This window comes from Trachurus japonicus, chromosome 16, assembly GCF_045865225.1.
Source record: "Trachurus japonicus isolate A0001 chromosome 16, Traja_1.0".
NCBI classification, from domain to species: Eukaryota; Metazoa; Chordata; class Actinopteri; order Carangiformes; family Carangidae; genus Trachurus; species Trachurus japonicus.
This window is the reverse complement of record NC_140922.1, coordinates 29978800-30000888: the sequence shown is the minus strand read 5'-3', so window position 1 is coordinate 30000888 and position 22089 is coordinate 29978800. Positions and strand designations below refer to the sequence as shown.

The window sequence follows — 22089 nt, the reverse complement described above, 5'->3', positions numbered from 1 at the left end:
TTACTTATTTTATTTTGTTCATATGTTGTCTTTGCAAAGTTTTTATTTGTTAGGTCTGTCCATTTCTGTATTATGTTTTATTTCTTTTAACATGTCCGAAATAAACTAAAACTAACTAACTAACTAACTAACAAGCTTGTATTTCGTGCAACAGGAAGCAGCAGCAGCAGCGTCGGTGTTTGTGAGCGGAGGTGAAACGCAGCCTTGGCTCTGTGGTGGAGAACAAGGTGGATAAATGGCCCTGACAACACCAACACCAACTGTCCACTCAACTCTGTTAAACTGAAGCACGGTGGCTAATTGTTGTCCACGCGGCGCCGGCCCCTTGTCGCTGCTCGACGAGGGCGGCCGTTAATGCTCGATAGGTGGGAGCGAGTGGGAGGATGAGTTTCCACTTACACCCACTCCACTCCATTGTTTTCCATCACATATCGGCCTCGTTCTGCTTTAGCTCCATCTCAGGGAGGAAACGACCGAAACTACAGCTTCACTAATTAAACTGTCGCCGGTTATTATGGGAAATAAATGTGGAAGGTTTCTTGGTGCGTCTTGAATTTTCCAAGCTTCAATTGTGACTCTTTTCTTACACACTCAAAAATTCGTGGACGCTTTGGAAGCACGGCAAAGCTCATTCGAATATTCGTGCTTGGTCATCCATTTAATTAAAATGACCGTACCAAATGAAATTATGATAACAGTGCTACATGCAGTCGGCTAAATGAACCTGACCAAGCCTTTTGCAGCCTAAACACATCAGGTGTTGGACTGAACAGTTTAGCAGTCGGCTATTATATGGTTACGTGCTTGTCCGATAACGCAGCTAACGCCCCCCTAGTGGTACTTGGTGTAATTGCAAGTGGTACTTAAAACGATGAAATATCATTTTATTCACATATTACAGACATTTGTCATTTTACAAAAGGAGTGACCAGAGCCTAAACTGCAGAAGTTATGAATTTTCCCCCAATCGCATATGTTTTAATGGGAAATTGGTCATATTTTAACAAGAAGCCACATTTTAATGGTTTTGATTCACTCTCTTTCTCCGTCCATCATAAGCCCCCCCTAGAGTTTTAGTTGACAGTCTCCATTAATGTCTTAATTGAGCTTTTATTGTGAAAAATCGCACAGGAAGATGGTGTAAAACTCACAAATGTGCAATGTTTAGTGAAGAGCAACTTTTGAATTGACATATTTGCCTTCAGAACCGTTAAGCAATGATGCAATTAAATAGGGTATTTCTGTGCCTTTACCTTTACCTTTGTAATAGCTCATTTCCATACATTTCAGCAAACTTCAACTTCCTCTTTTTGAAACTGTTTATCTCTGAAAGACGGCGGCTCTCATAGAAAACAAATTACTTGTGTTTGCCCGGACGCTCCCGAGGGTTTTCAATGTGAACCTACAGTTAAGCATTTAACTGAGCGCTTTCTTTGAAACCTTTATAAGTCCAGTCAAGCAGTGTTTGATCTTCCATCTTGTTGATTCTATAAACATTTTTCGCTGCAATATTCAGTTTCCTCTGCTGAACTGGTCAGTTGACAGTGACAAATAAGGTTAATTCATCACCTTATGGTTCATATTGCATCTGCCCACTGATAACACTTCCCTATTCCCTGCACTGCTCTTCCTCTGCAGCCTTCAGTCACTTATCAGAAACGCAATTTAAAACGGTCAACGCCTAATGAGGAGCCACAAATATCCTCCAACGTTCAACGAGACGCTGCTGCTGCCGCGCGGCGTCTGGCTCCAGAGATGATGATTTACCTCCACTGAAGTCAGAGTCCGCGGAAACATTTAAGGCGCATCACATTGTCTCGTCTCGTCTGCTCTTTATGGAGCGTGTGTGTGTGTGTGTGTGTGTGTGTGTGTGTGTGTTTGGCTCCGAGTCTCTGAGGCGTGAAATTCACTTTTGTATTGTCAACTTGTTTGAAAAGCAAAAAGCAGGAATTGTCAAAACATCTCTAAACAACGTGGAAGAAACACATCTGCTCAACACCAAACTGCTTTCAAGGTGTTGTGTGTGTGTAAAGAAGATGTTTCAACTGTCTCTCACACACACACACACACACACACACACACACACACACACACACACACACACACACACACACACACACACACACACACACACACACACACACACACACACACACACACACACACACACACACACACACACACGGTGGAAACTGTGAAGCTAAATCGAGTAAAAATCTGAAGCTTAAGTCTAATTTGTTACACAAGGTATACTGGAGGTTATGTTTGAGTATCTTTGATCCTTTTGTTGTGTATATTTACAGTTTAGTTGCAGGTATTGAACCCTCAGGGCCACCGTAACATACTTCTCTCTCCTGTCAGCTGTTTTAATGCTGATGAAGAAGCAAGTTAAAGGAATAGTTCACCAAAAAATGAAATTCAGTGCATCTGGAGACCCGGGAGGCCGATTCATAGTCCAACGAAAACTTTATGAGAGAGTCAATAGGGCCCAAACAAAAACGTCCATAAAACTACACAAAAACAATTTAATATTCCTCCACACTGCTCGTCCACTGCAATCCAAGTGTCCTGAAGGGATATAGTCCAGAGTTTACTGGAAACAACCTCATTTAGGACATTTTTACAGCCTAAACAGTCCTGTATTGAACTGTCATCACATTCACGCAATGCATGCAGATGTGACCGGACTTGCCTAAATTACGTCGTTTAGAGTAAACTCTGGACTATCTCCCTTCACGACACTTGGATTGCAGTGGACGAGCAGTGTGGAGGAATATTAAATGGTTTTTGTGTAGTTTTATGGACGTTTGTTAATCTCATATGAAGTTTTGGTTGGACTATGAACCGGCCTCCCGGGTCTCCAGATGCACTTTGAGGAATAAAAATCTACTCTGGAGTATTCATCAGCATGATGAATTTCATTTTTTTGGTGAACTATTCATTTAAAGAGGAGAAAATGGACTTGTTTTAGCATTAGTATAACAACATATAAGACCACGCCCCGAGGCTATGACACTGCAGGTGACACCAGGAATAGTTGGAGAGTGAAAAGAAGAAGGAGCTTCATCCTCTTCACAAAACCCTCTGCTTCTATTTAAGGCGAGCGTTGCGTTTGTCAAAGATGCGTTAATGCATTTTTTTTTTAAATTCCAGTTCCCAGCAGCCTCTGTAGTTGATCAGTGTGTGTGTGTGTGTGTCTGTGTGAAGCTGGCGTGGTGGCGCGCCGTGTGGCTGTGACACGTTGTCAAAAGATCTGACAGGACGAAGAGGGAGACGGGCAGTGGACAGGACTTGTTAAAAATAGCGGCAAATAAAGGCAAAGAGACGTTAATGAGGCTCCTCTGGTGGAGCCGCGGCGTCCCTCGAGGCTTCGTCACCGCGTCTCCATCGCCGCGTCTTTGTCAAACAAAGTGACACGAAAGGAGGAAGGAAAGAAGGAAGCAAAGTGAAGCTTTATCTGTTCTGTCCTCTCTACCTTTATATATATATAGTATATCACTAATTAATACTCGTTTCTTGGGGTGATGTGCATCCGACACGCCATGCGTCCCCTTCGCTGACACTGTGAGTCGGTGCTGAAGCTGTGAAACTGTGCTGAGCATCACATCACATCCCATCACCCATCACATCGGGGCTGTGGTACTGTATCATCTGTGTAATGGACCCACGGGACCACAAGGTGTCTCTTCGGCTCCACAGTAAATCCCCCTCTGTCCTCCGGTATCAGCTGCTGCACGGTGGTTTCATCTCCGGCTGAACTGGATATTAAAAACCGAGGGGAGGCTAAAAGAAGGAGGTGAAGAGGGGGAGGACGGGGGGGGGGGGGGGGGGGGGCTGGATTGTCAGACTTGGAGCAAATGAAAGTCAAATGGGCTTTTGAATACAATACTCTCTGGGGAGGAGAAAGAGCCCGATGATGACGCTCAGGTTTCCTGCGCACTCGCAAAAAAAGATGAAACATGTTTTATGTCCTTGGTTGTTTGACTATAATTTTCTTACATTTGCAGAGAGAGATGGTAAAAAAACATTAACTGCCTTGAAAATCTGTTTATTCTGAATCTAACGTGTAGCAGATATACAGTAAAGTCAGAACAAACAAAGCCCCTAAATGGTCGAGGACTCAGCTACGTTATTATCAACACTGAGAACATCTACTGGTGCTTTATTGGAGGTAACAGTAACAGCCAGAGGTAAATCATAGGTGCTGCTTTTGTCAGTTATAGTTCAAAACCTTATAGTTATCAGATATAGATACTATTAGATAGATAAATACTATTTTTGAAAAGAAAGCTCGAGTCAAATCGCTTCACCTCAGCTTTAATCTAACTGATGTCTCACTGACTGTGATTACTTAATTAGTCCACATCATTGTTTAATGTTTTTTCATTTTACATGATTGGATTTAACTTATTTTATGTAAAAAAAACAACACTTATTTCACTATAGCGAATAATTTTGCTTGAATCCTGAACTATAGAGTTGACACTTTGTCTCATTGACAGTGAAGTAGACTTTTGTGTTTCAGACTGTTAATCAGAGAGAGAAAAAAAGAAAGATGTTGTAGGAGGAGGAGATTTAGAAAAGTGACATTTCTCACAACTTCTCTGACAGTTTTAATCAACCAAATAATTGATGGAGGTAAATGGGAAATTATGTGCTAATGTAGATGACACAAAGTTGGAAATGTATCTGCAACGGTTGCCAGGGTTTCTGTTTCTGGTGTTTTTTGTTTTAATGTTTAATGTTGGTTTGTTGCAGTTATTTGCAGTTATCAAACATGGCTGAAACATGTCTGTAGCCTCACATTAGCCACTTTGCACGGCCGCTCACTTCATTACCGTTTCTGCTGGTGTCACTCGTTTCGTGCATGTGCTTAGAAATTTTATACTTCAAAGCCTCTTTATAAGACTTTTCTTTTTCTCAGTAAAGTCTCACAGTGTTAACAGACAGATTACTTAAAAAAAAAATTTAAAAAATTGCTGCTCTCCCCCCGGATGAGTATTCAAACTCACGGCTTCTAACAACTTCCAGTCAACCAGGGAAATCTTTGGTCATTATCCCGCTGGTTAATTCAGTCACACATCCTTTATATTGTTCCACTGTCTCTGTCAATCAATTTGATCAGGATCTTCGGCTGAGAAAGAGGCGTAAAAACAGGGACAGTCAGCGCTCAGATCTCCTGCCGATTCCGTCCTAATCGACGATAGCTTTTAATAGCCTGTATTAGTCTGCTTATGGCCTCGTCCACACGAAAACACAGCTTCACTAAAAGAAAAATCTTTTTCTTGTTCGTTTTGGAAAAAAATCTCCGTAAACACGGCATCGTTTCCAGAAATATCTGCGTACACACGGATCCACTGAAAACCACTGAAAATGTAACGCTGCCATACAAACACAAAAAAAAGAGAAGATGGAAAGTTCCTCCGCTGTATTCAAACTCAAACATTATACGTGGATTAAATGTTGACTGGGAGTCGTGTCAATGCAAATATGACAATCGGTGATGATTTAACGGATGAGATTCAGATGCAGTGTCCGAGGGACCGACAGTAGTCGACTGTTGTTGTTATTGTTACGTAACGTCTATAGACTGTAACGTGTAGCGGTGTGTCTCAGGTTTAGAGCGGTGGGGGGTATGACATCATTGTTTCAGAAAAGATCTGTTTTGGGCGTCCAGACGAAAAAACGCTGGGGTGGCGATTTCATATTTTCCCACTCTGGGACCTGTTTCCAAAAAATACAATTTACACCCCCCCAAAATGCTGTATCCGTCTGGACAAGAAGCCAAAACGATAAATACTTATGCGGATTCAAAAAAATTGTGTGGGCGGGCTCTGTTTGTCTTGTTTCCCTGATGAGACCGTTCAGAACTGCAAATTCTGTTTATGCTACACACTGTTTAAGAGTATAATGTTTGAGAGCATTTAAAATGTTAAGTTCCTTTTCCAACCTACATTGTTTGAATATTCGTTTTGTTTGTACCAAAGTTATTTTAAAACTTTTATTAGTTTTTATTTTTAGTTAGTTTTTCAGTTTGCTTTTTTATTTCAGTTTAGTTTTAGTTAGCTCAAGAATTGATGAAGCAGTTTTAGTTTAGTTTTTATTTTTGAGGAATTGACTAGTTTATATTTAGTCTTAGCCTTTCAGTTTAGGAGAAAGCCTCTGTGAGACCTCTGAAGATCAACTTCCAAATTTGTGGGATTTTTAGTTAGTTTTGCGATGTTCATTGTAGGTTTTATTTTTATTTCAGTTAACAAAATTATTTTTTCACCACTAGTTTTAGTCTTAGTCTTAGTTTTAGTTAACTATAATAACCCCGGTTTGCACTTTGGGACACTACAACACCTGTTATTCATTTTATATGTCTTTTCTTTTTATAATATGTTCGAATTAAAGAATAAAGAAAAACATAAAATAAAATGATAGCCATACTTTGCATATTTTTCACAGAGATGTTTGCTACATAAACCCATGCAATCTAATGCTAACGCTATAATACTGCATAGCCTGACTAGCATCCTTCTCCTCCTGATGGTGCTCAGACAGCTTTAGTGCACCACTGGCTCTGTGTTAGTTTGTTTTTGGCCCCTCCCACGGTAACTCATGAACCTTATCAGGTCATAGTCTGGTCCCGGGACCTGTGTTTGTGCTGACCACTAAACCGGCGTTGATGTCCTTAAGCAGCGACTCAGCAGCAGCAGCAGCAGCAGCAGCAGCAGTATCCCCCTCTGTGCTCTGATGTTAATTACACATGACAGAGCTATTACAACCCAAGAATTGGGGACACAGCCAAAGCTTCATTTCCCACTGTTCTCCTCTCACACCTACACAATGGTGTCTTTATAACACGCCATTTAAATGCTAAGTCTACACATGTGATCAAAAGGCAGGAGCGTAGCGCCACTGTGGAAATGCCCCCTCCGGATACTGTTGTGTTTTTTTTTTTTCCATTATTTACCTCAACAGCACTTCATAATCATTGGCTCACAAAAAAAAAAAATAATAACAGTATTTAACAAGAATTGATTTGAGTGGGTGCATTAAGATTTCAAAGCTTGATTGACAGCCTCTGTAACCCCGGAGATAAAGCCAATTAAATAACATTAGGGGCCGACTAAACATAGTGGAATCACTCCTGACTTTTAAAGCTGGATAAATAAATGCTAAATTATATGACTGACCTCAGAGGTGCTTTATTTTACTGCATATGCATATTGGAGATTAAAAAAAACACCTATAAATATTAATGCGGGGGGCAATTTCCAGAGTGCAAATAAGCCGTGCATTACCTCTGTGTGGGCTTAGAGTGGAATCAACCTGATGCCCCTTTCTTCGTCAAAGCGGGGCAGACTGACAAACACTCAAAAGATGGACTAATGGAGCAGATAATACTCATTATGGCACACTGGCAGAAGAGCTGGGAGTGAATTAATGCACTGTTAGCGCGCACACAAACACACACAACCCCACACAACCACGTTTAATTAATGTACATACACGGGAGGAGGAGGAGGAGGAGCAGCGGCAACAATGCTTTTGAGGTAGTGTTTCAAAGACTAACCAGGCCACAGCAGCAGCAGCAGCAGCAGCAGCACTTCTTCGTCTTCTTTCTTTCTTTTTTTTTTTTTTGTCCCCCGACATAATCTCTTATCTGTATTTCCAGTTTTAGAAAGCATGAAAAGTGATCTGATTTGTATACATATCCCCATTTAAATAGAGGGAAGATTAGAGGCGCATCAATCTTGGCTCAGCCCCAGGGAACAAAAGGAAAAGGTTACTAAATTTATCACTCTGCCTTCTTTCTGTTGCAGGAGATTCAAATATGGGAGCAGGGATCTGAGTGACTGTCCTCTGGGGGTGGGGGGGGTGGGGGGGTAGCCTCACAGCACAGAGACCATCAATTACACACACACAGATTACACACACACACACACACTCTCACTCGGTGTCCTGCTCTCGGCGCCTGAACACACGTACAACACCGCACCGCTCCTGTTTAATGAAGTTACAACGCTGATGAGCTGTGGATCGACGCCGGTTTCACTTTTCAGGAGTTAAAGGAATAGTTCACCAAAAAATGAAATTCATTCAGTCATTATTGACTCACCCTCATGCTGATGAATACTCCGGAGTAGTTTTTTTATTCCTCAAAGTGCATCTGGAGACCCGGGAGGCCGGTTCCTAGTCCAACCAAAACTTTATATGAGAGTAATAGCGCCCGACACAAAAACGTCCATAAAACTAAACAAAAACCATTTAATATTCCTCCACACTGCTCGTCCACTGCAATCCAAGTGTCCAGAGTTTACTGGAAACAACGTCATTTAGGACATTTTTACAGGCTAAACAGTCCTGTATTGCCAGGCAAATTCAATACAGGACTGTATTGTTTCCAGTAAACTGGACTATCTCCCTTCAGGACACTTGGATTACAGTGGACGAGCAGTGTGGAGGAATATTAAATGGTTGTTGTGGAGTTTTATGGACGTTTTTGTGTCGGGCCCTATTGACTCTCATATAAAGTTTTCGTTGGACTATGAACTGGCCTCCCGGGTCTCCAGATGCACTTTGAGGAATAAAAAACTACTCCGGAGTATTCATCAGTATGTATCATTTTTTGGTGAACTATTCCTTTAAATCTGTTATATTTGGTTTCAATCAGTTTGATTCAAGTCACAAAATAAAATACACAAACATTCAAAGGACTTTCATCACATCCATATTGTCGGACTTTCCTAAATCAATACACTTTTAAACACAGAGGAGCATCTGTATGGAACAACTTACCTGCATCACATCACTACAATCAACATCTTCACTGTCACTGTTCAGGAAACCTTCAGCAATGATTTGTAGCACTTTATTGGATCTGTTAATTTTTCTCTTTCGTTTTGTATGTCAATTACTTTTTTAATATATGAAATGAATTTCTGTATTGTTTTTTTTTATTCCTGACACTGAAGACGACTTGTTGTTTTTACCATATTGGAGGTATATTTTTTAAAAAGCTTTTCTTGGCTTCCACCTCACATGCACATTTTTAATTTATTTTATACATAATGTGCAGATAAACTAAATTAAATGCCACTGTCAATTATGTTCAATCTATATATTTTCATTTTGAAAGAGTTTTAAAGTGACAATGATAAAAACCATCTTTGTTCACACAAGCGATTTAGCTCCACATCCATCCAGGCTATAACACATGTGTCTACATCATTTACTCCTTTAAGTGTGTGTGCGTGTGTGTGAGCTAATTCTTGCAGATTTTTGCCTTAATAAAGAAAAAAATCTGTTCAAAAAATGTTATGCAAAGTTTCTTATTGTTTCCAGTTTGAAACCAGCATCACACACCAATGATGTCAAACTTAGAGAACTAAAATATCTATTCAGAAGTGCTGCCAGTTAATCACATATATAAATTTATCCGTGTGGATTAAGACGACCATCAATATTTGAGAGATGAAGGGATTTGTGAATGTCACCGTCTCGTTTCCTTAATGAGTATAAGAGAACAGTTAAGAAGCTGAGATGCTTCTCTGCTTCTTAAAGGATCAGAGAGAGAGAGAGAGAGATGATGGAAACTGTTTCTCTACCTGTTTCTCACACTGGCCGTAGTCTGGACCCTGGTCCGACTGGAAGAAGCAGATCTCTCCGTGGTTCTTCGCCAACTCGATCAGCCCCATGGCCGTCCGCACTGTGGCGTTACGGGCGTGGACGAACACCATCACCTGACACACACACACACAAAGGTCAAGATTAAAACAACATAGAGAAAAGATGATTCAGGGTTTCTGCTACATGCATTTTTTCATAGCGGCCCACCACGACTAAATTATTGCCGCCACTGCTTCAGTATTGGGGCAGACACACAATAATAATCTACCAGTTATTACTCTGCACCCTTTTCCACATAGTTACAGCTCGACTTGACTCAGTTTAGGTCATTTTCCATCACAGCTGAGTTCTTCTTCCTCGGAGGCCAGGTCGTCATATCACGGTGGCTATACGGCCTCATCGTCTCGCTCTCTTTTTTCTCTCCTCTCGTCAGCCCCAAACTCGTCTGCACCTCGATTACAGACCACAGCGTTGTTTTCCACACAGCAGTTCGAATCCCGCATCAAGCGGCCCTTTTGCTGCATGTCATTCCCCCCTCTCTGCCTCCCCATTAAAGGCAAAAAACCCCCCCAAAAATATTAAAAAAAGAATTACTTAAAGGGACAACGAAAGTTAAGTGTTTCCACACTGCATTTCCCATGAGCCTCCGCGTGCACGGTGAAATTCTTGGACCGGCGCAAGACGGATGAAAGCGAAAACATTTGCCAAGAATGTTTTCATTGATCAAGAGTGAAAGTCGGAGGTTTTATGATGATCAGATACCATCGTAATTCCGACCATAAACGGCGATTCGGTGGCGTTATTCCCATGACCCGCCAAGCGGCATCTGGGAAACCGAAAGTAGCCAACCACTAAAAAATTATAACAAAATAACGATAAAGACAAAACAATATATTTATCGAAAATGGACCCATTAACAAGTGGGTAACGTAGATTCATCCAGATTAATATGAGACTCCTCGGGGTCTCTTTAAAAAAAAAAAAAATCCTGGTAGAAACACTGGGATTTCAATATGAAAAACTGTTGGATAATCAAGTAAAATAGTGACACTATAAATTAAAGCATATCAAACATAACCACATGGCTACACAAATACATTTCAAATACATTAATAGAGATTTGATTTGAGTCCACGGTGTCCGAGACTCTGACCCAGCTGTGACCGGTCCTCAGTGCTCAGGTGCACGGGGACAAACCATGTCAGTAAATCTGGGCTGTAAGTGGGAGCGAGGGCGTTTAAGGCCGTAAGAGTCAGCAATAAAGTTTTTAAATCACTATGAAATCTAACAGGGAGTCAATGAAGGGAGAGAAGCGCCGCAGTAATGTGATTGTACCTGTTTGTTCTGATAAGACGAGCTGCAGCGTTAGACCAGTCTTCCGTACCGATGGCGACAACAATATTCAACAATGCATTTTCTTTTTTGTTTTTTTACCTTCATCAAAAGAGTTGGATCTCCTGTGATTTGGATATTAAACTTGGCCATGTTGCAAATTCGGTTTCTGTATATTATGATTAATTGTGCAGCCGTGATCTGGCACATTTTGTCACCAAAATATTTACCGTGCAATTTTTATTTAAGTTTTATTTACTAATTAATTTCCTCCGAAGGTGCTTGTTCCATGTCGTGTCCATGAGAATAGGACTGTTGTTAAAGGGATAGTTCAACATTTTGTCAAATTGACCCATTGCCATAATCCCTATAGTCATAGCAGTAGGTTCGTTACCTTTAATTGTCGGTGCAAGCTGTTTTTAGAACGGCGGAGCAGAGCCGTGAGCTGCTCAGAGCTACGCTACGAAGGCTTATTATCTCATAGCGTGGTGAATGTGCAGGTCACAACTTGTCCACCAGAGAGTTTTTGAGTTGTTGGATTGTGTATTTGATGAGTTTGATTAGGGAAACCAAGAAATCCCATGAGCCTCCGTAGCGTAGCTCTGGGAAGCTCACGGCTCTGCTCCGCCGTTCTAAAAATAGCTTGCACCGACAATTAAAGATAACAAACCTACTGCTATGACTATAGGAATTAAGGCAATGAGCCAATGTGCCAAAATGTTGAACTATCCCTTTAAACTGGTGCAGAAGCGTACATGTAACAACAGTCAGGTTGTGTTTGTTTGTAATTGTTCCTCCTCTTCACTCGGGTCATTAGAGATGACACACGATCTGATGATAATGCTGGTGCTGCTGATCCATATTCATTGTTTTTCTGAAGCTGATTGATGGTTTCAGTTGTCTAAATGTTAAATGAGCCCAGTGTACGTGGCTTTCTGATTATATACGCCTGTTATACAGTTCAGTTCAGTCTAATTTATCGTCATTGAACATGTTAAAACCACTTGCACCCCAGGCTATTGTAGCGTTGTCTTCTAGTGGACTGTCTGAAAATAATTAGGACTGAAAACTAAAGTTTACAAGAGGATTTCAGTATCAAAAATGACAAAAATGGCATTTTGTCTTTCCTGAAGCCGTAGGGACGTATACACATCACAGGGAGGTAAGACTGGTCTTTATTTGAAAGAAGAAAACGTCCTCTTGTGTTTTGATGTATAATATGTGGTATAAAGTTATAGAGCCGCTTCTCCGGCTTCCTTTTATTGTTGCAGTCCTAATGCTCGAGGCGCTGGTAAATAACACACAAAATGTTTCTCATTCTTGAAATCAGACAAAAAACCTTTTTGGTGAAATATTCAGTCACAGCTGTGCAGACACACTGCAGACCGCCTGTAGCAGAACCAGACAAAAACAAATCGTTGTTTCATTTTGTCTTAGTATTTAGTAAAGTTGTCGTCTTGAGAATAGAGGGAAGCTCATGACGTCGCTCATCAGTGGTGCAAGTGGTTAAAAACATGAAGGGAATAAATATGTTGCTCAGATCGCAGCATTCAGGATAAATAATAATATTAATAATGTCTTCCCTAGTGCCTCACGTTTTTTTTTTTTCTTTTTCTCTTTTTTGTGTTACTTGAACTTAATTTATCTGTATTAGTTTTTTTTTTTTTTGCCTTTTTCCATTTATTTATTTACTACTCCTATTATTTTAACTATTATCATCTTCCCTTATCTTAATTTCTTTTCTTTTTTTATTTGTTATTTCTAATTCTCTACCTCGCACAAGCTATGTTAATATTATTTCTTTACTCTGTTTAATTGGTCAAGGTGAGGTCATGCTACTGTATAAGCCTTTCTGGTTTCTGACCTCACCTGCACGTTTCTTCGTATCTTCCTAAGAGAGATAAGTAAATGTATTTGTTTTATCTAATAATAATAATAATAATGTTGCTGTTAAAGGCTGCAACAAGAGTCCACAGTGTTTCTGTTTCTGTGTAACAACAGCAAAAATGGTCACTTTGTTTCTCATGTAATTTTGCAACTTTTCAGTGTTGATATTATTATGAAATTGAAATGATTAAACCAAACAATATTGCACGACTGCACACACACACACACACACACACACACACACACACACACACACACACACACACACAGACCAGCTGTGTGTATGCTCCAAACACAGTGGTCCCGCAGAGACCAACTGCAGCAAATGTTATTTATTGAAGGTGTTTTATCAGCACTACTGAGCTGTGTAGAATCATTGTCGGCAGTAACCGCCGGCTTCTCAGCTTATTAAACTTCTTTCTGGCAGCGCGCCTCCCACGAGGAGGAGGGAGAGAAGGAGGAGGAGGAGGGAGAAGGAGAAGGAGGAGGGTGGTGGTGGTGGTAAGAAAGGAAATTTCATCCATCAGATCCTCCCAGATGAAATTAATATATGTCACAGCCACTTCTTGACAATTTAATATTGAGCGGAAGAAGAGGCCCTTCCCCGCTGAGCCGCGGCCGCGACGGCCTCAACCCGTACGAGTCCAACTGTGGAGCCTTGTGTCGTTTTGAGCACAGCGATAAAAAAAAAGAAGAAGTTATCATGGTGCAGAAGAGTCAAGTTGGGCTTACGTTCTTAAGGGCTGCAGAAAACTCATATTATTAGCATGTTTCTGAGGAGGAGAAAGGACGAGAGAGAGAAGGGAGAAAGCAGGAAAATGGATATACTGTATGTTTGTGTGTGTATACCTGCAATAAAATGATGCAGACAGGATAACAACTGTGATCAATAGGGAGCTCAACCCTTGTAGCAGATGGGAGCTAAATGGTAAAGTCTGAATTCACAACTCTCCTGCTCCCAAAAGGCTTCAGAGTGGAGGCAGAATGAGTTGGGAGGGGGGCGGATGTGGCGAGGAAGTGGAAGTGGAAGGAAGGTATAACACCAGAGTAGATAAGGACTGCAGAGACTTCAGATAACAGGTGTTCAATCCAAAAAAAAAAGTTCACAAAATATAAACTACAGGAGTTTCTATTCATAAGAAATAAAAAAAAGTTCAGAGAAGTATTTTTCAAAGGGAATAGGAGTTGAATTGAAGATGTAGTGACCCTGTTGTGCCTTTTATATGTTGTTCTTGGTTCATTTCCAGGAAGTTCTCGTGATGGAGAACATTAGAAAAATGCTGCATGTGGCAGATAAACTCATTCTGAGCGGGAGAAAAAAGGCAGAATGTTCAGTGGATATAAATTGTAGTGGAGAGTAATCTGTCCTGACTAATTGATTGAGTTTTGTTCGCCACAGGCACAAATTAACCCCCCCAAAAAACAAACAAACAAAAAAAAAAAACATTCAAGTCCAACATCAGGGAGAAAGAGGGACACGAGCCTCCAGGAAATATATTTTAAAAAAACAGAGCTGAATCTAAGGCAACAAGCTTCAACCATCGTGTTTTCACTCCTTAATTCAGCCAGACTGGGCTCATGTGATACTTTTGTACAATAATGTGAGCTGGAAAGAGAAGCAGCTGCAGCTAAATATCGTAAGTGAGAACGACATCAGCCAATCACACTGTTTTACATTAAAATCTGAATATGGAGAATGCTTATTAAAAGCTATATTTTTTCAAAAATAATAGATCCACGGGGCGTTTAGAGGGGTGCAGAATATAAGTGTTGCTTTTCCATAAAAATCATATTTAGTCTGAATTAAATAATTTAAGAAATTTTGACGAGTTTGACAACAACTTCCTGTTTACATCGTATCAGCCAGTAGCCGCATTATAGATAGATAGATAGATAGATAGATAGATAGATAGATAGATAGATAGATAGACAGACAGACAGACAGACAGACAGACAGACAGACAGACAGACAGTGTATTGGGGGTCACTTCTCTGCTGTTTTGCTAAGCCTCCTCCTGGTCGTGTGCGTTTGTTGAAGCCTTTTTTATAATCAATCGATGGATCGACGGATTCGACCTTTATTCAACCTTTCATTACCAGTGTCACAGCGTCTACAGTGTTGACTGGTGGGAATGGAAATCAAAAGTGGTTTTGCAGAAAATGATGACGTCATAATGAAAATGTTTTCAGTTTATTAGATCCTCACACACGTTCATGTCATAGCAACACAGTGTGTGACTTTAGTCAGTGAGTTTGGGCCATAAAGGTAAAAGTTACCGTCAAGGTCTTGCTACAGTCAGATATTGTGTCCATGAGAGCAGGATGAAGAGACGGACAACGTGAGAACAATCTGCCTCGGTCTCTCGACGGTCGCCAACGTGGAGGTACAGTATATAAAAACATCTATCCAGGTCGACTGAGTGTGAGTCACGATGTTACTGTGTCAGAGCTGAGACTAATATCACCTGCTCCTCCTTCTCTATATTTGCTTTGGGAAAATTCACACACACACACACACACACACACACACACACACACACACACACACACACACACACATCTTCTTCAGGAGGAAAGAATCCTTCTTATCGACTTTGTTGCTCATCTTCGTGACTCTGACACTGTTATCATTTTTAATTTCTCAAAGCTTGTTTTCAAATTTGCCTTGGTTGTTTTTTTTTTCAAGAAAATAATGGAAACAACTGGTCATTGAACACAACACCAGACCTTTCTCATTACACACAAGCAATATGTATCGGTGGTTTGCAGGAAGTGATTTGCGAATAGGAAAAAGCCCTACAAATGTACCAAAGGGTTTACACTGTCATTTTCAAATAGGGAAAAAAACAAGAGCTACTTTCAAGATCTGAAAGTAGTAACGTACAGAGTTGGACAGTGTTCGGCTACCTTAAAGAGGAACTATGCAGGATTTGTAGCTTAACTCTGCTACATTTTTACCTTTAATTAAACAGCTCCAGAGTCCTAGTGCTGGTTAGATCAATGACTTGCAACTAGTTTCAGGGAGAATGGAGGTTCTCTGTCTTCCACCAAGCGTCTCTTGGCTGAAAACCAACTTTGTAAGATCAGAGCCTCCGACCCGGTGTCCCAGCTCTCGTCTCACAAACGCTCCCCGTAACCCATTATTTTGTGTTTATGACAGATAAGACTACACAAATATACACATGGTAACATGGTATATGATATATAACATTATCCACCACTCTATTGATTGATTTCTCGCCGGCTTCGTTGCAAACAAATGCACATGGCCGGGAGGAGGGTTAGCAACAGAGGAAAAGAGACCAGATTTACATAGTTCCTCTTTAACTAAGCAGGTAAATTCACCATTTCACCCCCGGGATGACGACACATCTCCGAAAACGTCGGAGCAAGTTTTCCAAAAAGGAGTTATATGGATAAACTGACATATTTGGGATCTAAACGGCTACTTTCGGTTCATTCAACACTCGCATCATCAGAATCACATGACTGCCGACCACCTATAGTTTGTAATCAGTGGGTTCAAACATGCAGAGGAGCTCTCACCTGATGACCGGCCTTCACCTGCTCCAGGACTTTGTTGTAACAAACCTCCTCCATGTCGTGCATCTGCTGGATCTGAACAGGAAACACAAGCACAAGCCTCAGCCATCACTCAGTCAGTCAGTAACTCAGTGCAGTAGTCGTCCCCACTGTGGTCTTACATCAGCTTTAAATGCATGAAGGACCAACCCTCACCAGAGACACTGACTCTGACTCTGACCTTTTCAGCTGAGAAATGGTCCATGTGACAAAATTTCCCCAAACATGAAAATTTAACACCAAAGTTCAGTTTGAAACTAAATTCGTAGTCGTCCACAGTCGCTCCAAGACTCTGAGACATGAGTTTTTACTGAGAAACAAAACGGTCACTGTTTCTGCATCTCGGTTGAAAATGTCAGACTTGTCACTACAGCTGTGATTAATTAGTGTGGTTCATTTAACTCCTGTTAGGTCCTGTAAGGCCTCAGCGAACTGTCTCCCTGATGCATACAAGGGACTGTTGTTATACGTCAGTCACGATAATCGACACTGTATTTTCTGGCCTGCAAACCCTCTGACGCCAAAGTTGGAAGTTAAAACCACAGCGGGTTGATTTACTGTACCTTGCTGGTGGATTTGATGCCGACGAACGTCTGTCCCAGAGGCACCGGCCTGAAGCGGCTGTCGAAGAAGAAGAGGCCGATGTAGGGGTTGACGTGGAGGAAGGTGGCCACGTCCAGGTAGTTGGGCAGAGTGGCCGAGAGTCCCAGGATGCGGATCATGCTCTGGGTCGACTCCACCTGATATAACACCACACAATAATAATACACAGCGTTATTATTCAAACAGGCAGGTAAGAGAAGGATGAAGTGACACTTAGTCAAATCTACAGATGAGCTGTTAAGATACAGAATCGTGTGCACTGAGGTGTGTTTGACAGTTGTTCCAGAGGTTGCACTGTTTATTTTTTATGTTGTTTTTTTTCTTTTCCTGAAGCTGTTAAGATACCAACAACACTGCAAAAGTGACAGGAAAACAAAAGGTAAAGTCTTTAACGTGATGGAGCACCTTCTGTCCCATCAAGATAAGACCTAAACCAATCATGGACGAGGTACGCACCACATGTTCAACCTCCGCACTGCAGATGTGCATCATAGTCATATATTCACTACCAGTCAAAACGTTTGGACACACTGTCTCATTCAATGGTTTTTCTTCATTATGTTTTTTTTTTTTTATCACTTTCTACATTGTAAATTCATACTTAAAGGAATAGTTCACCAAAAAATGAAATTCAGTCATTAGTGACTCACTGTCATGCTGATCAATACTCCGGAGTAGTTTTTTATTCCTCAAAGTGCATCTGGAGACCAGGGAGGCCGGTTCCTAGTCCAACAAAAACTTTATATTAGAGTCAATAGCGCTCAACACAGAAACGTCCATAAAAACCGTTTAATATTCCTCCACACTGCTCGTCCACTGCAATCCAAGTGTCCTGAAAGGATATAGTCCAGAATTTACTGGAAACTACGTCATTTAGGACATTTTTACAGCCTAAACAGTCCTGTGTTGAATTTGCCTGGGGTAAACTCTGGACTATCTCCCTTCAGGACACTTGGATTACAGTGGACGAGCAGTGTGGAGGAATATTAAATGGTTTTTGTGTAGTTTTATGGACGTTTTTGTGTCGGGCGCTATTGACTCTCATATAAAGTTTTCGACGGACTATGAACCAGCCTCGCGGGTCTCCAGATGCAGGAAAAAAAACTAGTATTCATCATTTTTGGTGGACTATTCCTTTGAGACATCAAACCTGTGAAGGAAGTTACACATATGGAGTTATGTTGTAAACACAAAAATGCTCATTGAAACCAAAGTGTTATCTGTCACCTGACCTAAACCCAGCTGACCTAAACCCAGCTGAGGTGCCAAACAGCCAACTACTGTTTAACACCTATGGGAACTCCTTCAAGACTGTTGAAAAACCAACCACATGAAGCTGATGACAAAATGTCAAGAGTGTGCAAAGCTGCCGTCAAAGCAAAAATACGGCTACTTCAATGGATCTAACACGGTTTTGTTTACTACATAACTCCATATGTGTTTCTTTCATAGTTTTGATGTCTTCAGTTTGAATCTACAATGTAGAAAGTGGTGAGAATAAATAAAAACCAGTGTGTCCAAACTTTTGACTGGTAATGTATATATATATATTCTGATTTATTCTGTGTTTTTACTGCGAAACAGAGACTTCACACATTCCAGGTCGGTTTGCGGCATCATAAAAAATAAGGATATTGTGATTAACAGCTGAATTCAGAATGAGATGAATAAAATACAAATGAACAGATCACAGTGTGGATGTCTGCTGCATGGAAACATCCACTCAGGTCCATACTGTAAGCTACAGAAAAAGAAGAAGAGGAAGAAGAAGGAGAAAACATGCTATCAAAGCAGAGGAGGATCAGGGAGAGTTGGTGGATTTGCAGACACCTGAAACACCGGCACCTTCAAGACCCCTCTCAGCAGCAGAGATAACGACACGCTGGGCTGAATAACACCAGCAGGTCACGACGAGGAAGGCTGCTGCTGTCTCTGCTGTCTCTTACATGTTGCACACATAGCTGTATATTATTTACCGGTATATACGTACTGTATATATGAATTCATTGTGCAGGAATGGGAACAAAATGTCACAAGTGCAGGAAGGAATTTCCTCTAATGGGGACAGAGTGGAGCAGGAAGCAGGATAAAGACGTCTATAGGATCGGAAACACGCTCTCAGCTGCTGGCTCTCACACTGAATTACAAACATTTCATTCATATGCCAGCGACATGAAAATAAAGATCCATCTGTATTGCAGATCTAATCTGTGCAACAATATTGCTGTCACTGTTCTGTTCTCTGAAGTCTGACGCCGCTGCCGTATCGTCTCCGTATCTTTTGGTCTGATCTGTCAGAGCATCAGGAACATTTCTATAAATTCGTCATTTCCACTTCTCCGTCAGCTCGGCTTGTAAATTGTTCTTTTTTTTCTTTTGTTCTTCATTAGCAACTTTGAAGGACATGAAACGGTTTGACATAAATCTATGGTATGTTATGTATCTGTCACGTGTGTGCAGGGGTAACATGACTGTAGAGAGGATGTAATATAAATAAAAAAATAAATATAAGCTATGAAATGTAAAAATAACTTGTTATATATGTTGTAGAGGGCTCTCGGTTTTATCCTCTTGTTTGCTTTATTTTTTGGTGTTAATTGTTACTCAGATAGCACAACTTTATATAATCTGTGTCCAGTTTTAATTATCATACTGTTACTATTATTCAGTGCAATTCTGGTGTTTTTTATTAGGGCAATAGACCTGCTGCTATAATTTGGGTTTTATTAGGAATACTTTATGTTGTCTTTCTTCTATTTGTCAGTTTATTTGTTTTGTTGCCCATATGTTTGTCTTGCTGTATTTGTTGATCACCTATATTGCACATCTGTACCGTTTTGTTATGTGTCTTCCCTTATACTGCACTATATAAATGAATTAAAAAAGTACTTTAAAATATAAACAAACATAGGATTTTGTATGTCATGTGATGCTTTGTGAATGTATTTTAGTTTAATGTGAGGACGACAGATGGAAAGTAGCTTCCTGCTAAATCTGGTGCACACATTTTTTCATTCTTTTAACCCATTAATGCAAGTTTACACTGTCCTTAAACTCTATAAAATAATAAACAATAATATTATAACTTACAATAATATTTATCTGGTGTAATATAAATTACAGGAATATAAATATTACTTACATTACCACATATAAATGTTCTATGTCTGCTGCTGCACCGGTGTCGTTACCGGTCAGTCCTATGACTGGTCATTTCTACATTATTGACGGTGTCACAGCTGCTGTGATCTGGACTCAACATGCTCTGCAGTTTTACCCGAGTGCACAGGAATGATTGAAACTGGGACACAGTGATCTGTGACTTAAAAATGAACGAGGCCCAGGGTCGTAAAGAGACTTAAAAAGAGTCATTTTTCTTTTTCTTATAAATATGTGATTTTTCCAAATGTGACCCAAACAGCATCAATACAAACAGTGCCTGTGGTTTGGGGTTATAGTACTTTGTTTATTAGAGAAAAGGTTTGAAGGCTGCTCCACTGAGTGTTTTTACATTGCGGTTATTTCTTTCAGCGCGGCTCTGAACTGTTTTTTTTTTTCTGGTTTTGTTTTTAGTGGCTATCTGTGTGTTTGTGCCGCTCGGAGCTGGGCAGGTACAGTGCGCTGTGGCTTTATGAAAGCTTTATCAGTGAAAACAGCTGCCTGAAGCGGCTGCTGCTGCTGCTGCTGAAACAAGGCTAATGAGAGCTGAGCTTTCCAAGCTGGAGAAACCCAAAACAGGCCGAGTAAAAGCTCCAAATTTCTCTGGGTTTGAAGGGGAGCTGGTGATCCCACTCTCAGTGGGGTCATCTCTTTGATCTTGATACATATTTCTTTGATTCATTGTTTATACAGGAATGGGATTAGTGCGGCTGCAGAAATGGGCATGCCCCGAGGGAGGCTTGGCAGTGGCGGAGAACTACAGTGGGTGGAAACCTTTTATCCAAAAGAGACAAAAGTGGTCATTTTGTGGGCATTAAGAATCATAGTCGAGCATCTAATGCACCTATTTATAAAAGGCACATCTTATGTAAGCGGAGGTACACAGAGCACATGCTGCTCAAATACCAAGGAGCGTGAAGATGAGGCCTGAAAGAGAACAATGTTAAAGGCCTATATAAGGAGGGTTAGAGGGACTTTAACTTGAATGCGGTGTATAATTGGTAGACGAACAGCCAGCCAAGAACACGCCGTCCAAAAACAAGGCTCTTCCAAGCAAAACATCAAAGTGATAACTGTCTCAGTTCTCCAATATTTGCATAAAAAGGGGGACAAATATCATTTAATTTACAAGGATTTCCATATTAATGCGTCTGAAGACATGAACTTAAGCACCAAAGCACATCAGAGGCAGCCACTGTAATTCCTCCAGCACAATCAATTATAGCAGTCCGTCAGGTGTGGCAATAATAACCGCAAAGAAAGAGAGAGAGAGGGGGAGAGATGAAGGAGGGTGAGGCGGGGGGGGGGGGTCTGACAGGCATGTGGCTGCCACCCAGCATCTTCACTCGGAGGGGCTCGGCTACAAGCTGTTTACAAATTCCCCCACACAAAGACACAAACGGAGAGACGCTGCCTCTGTAGTCACATATGCATGTAACCGCTGGCAGGAAGAAGAGTCCGACATGTTCTATTCAAGTACGGAGCCGTAATCCCCCCCGTAGCCGCGGCGACACACGATGTACCCACTTTTTTTTCTCTCTTTTTTTTTTTTATAACTCCGGGGAGCCGACACGTAACGATCAAAGCCGAACCAAAACCTGAAAACTCACTTTACTACATACTTTTTATGTTGCAGAATAATTTCTGGGGATATTTTATTATCAAAGTCAAACAGCCCTTTAATAACCTAGAATTTTATAATAATAATAATAATAATAGTTATGCATTTCTGGACAGGCCGGTGTTATTTGGTTCTAATTATAAGCAGAACAGAGATAGTGTTTAATTGGACATTTTGAATTAATTGCTTCCAATTAACAGCGGGGTAATTGCAGAGCAGGTGAGGTAATGATGAATATTTAGTTAGTTTTTCTTTCATATACTTGTTCCCATTATATTCATAGTGGC

General features: G+C 40.7%; 1 protein-coding gene across 2 annotated transcripts in view; it reads right to left on the bottom strand.

Annotated features, from left to right (window-relative positions):
• Window positions 1-22089, bottom strand: part of ascc3 (activating signal cointegrator 1 complex subunit 3) — a 192508-nt gene that overhangs the window by 56422 nt on the left and 113997 nt on the right. For both annotated transcript variants that reach the window (XM_085803025.1, XM_085803024.1), the window contains exons 12-14: window positions 16983-17159; window positions 16384-16455; window positions 9597-9731 (exon numbers count right to left, since the gene is read on the bottom strand). In XM_085803025.1, the coding sequence (XP_085659151.1) occupies window positions 9597-9731; window positions 16384-16455; window positions 16983-17159 (384 nt within the window). The remainder of the gene's footprint in view (window positions 1-9596; window positions 9732-16383; window positions 16456-16982; window positions 17160-22089) is intronic.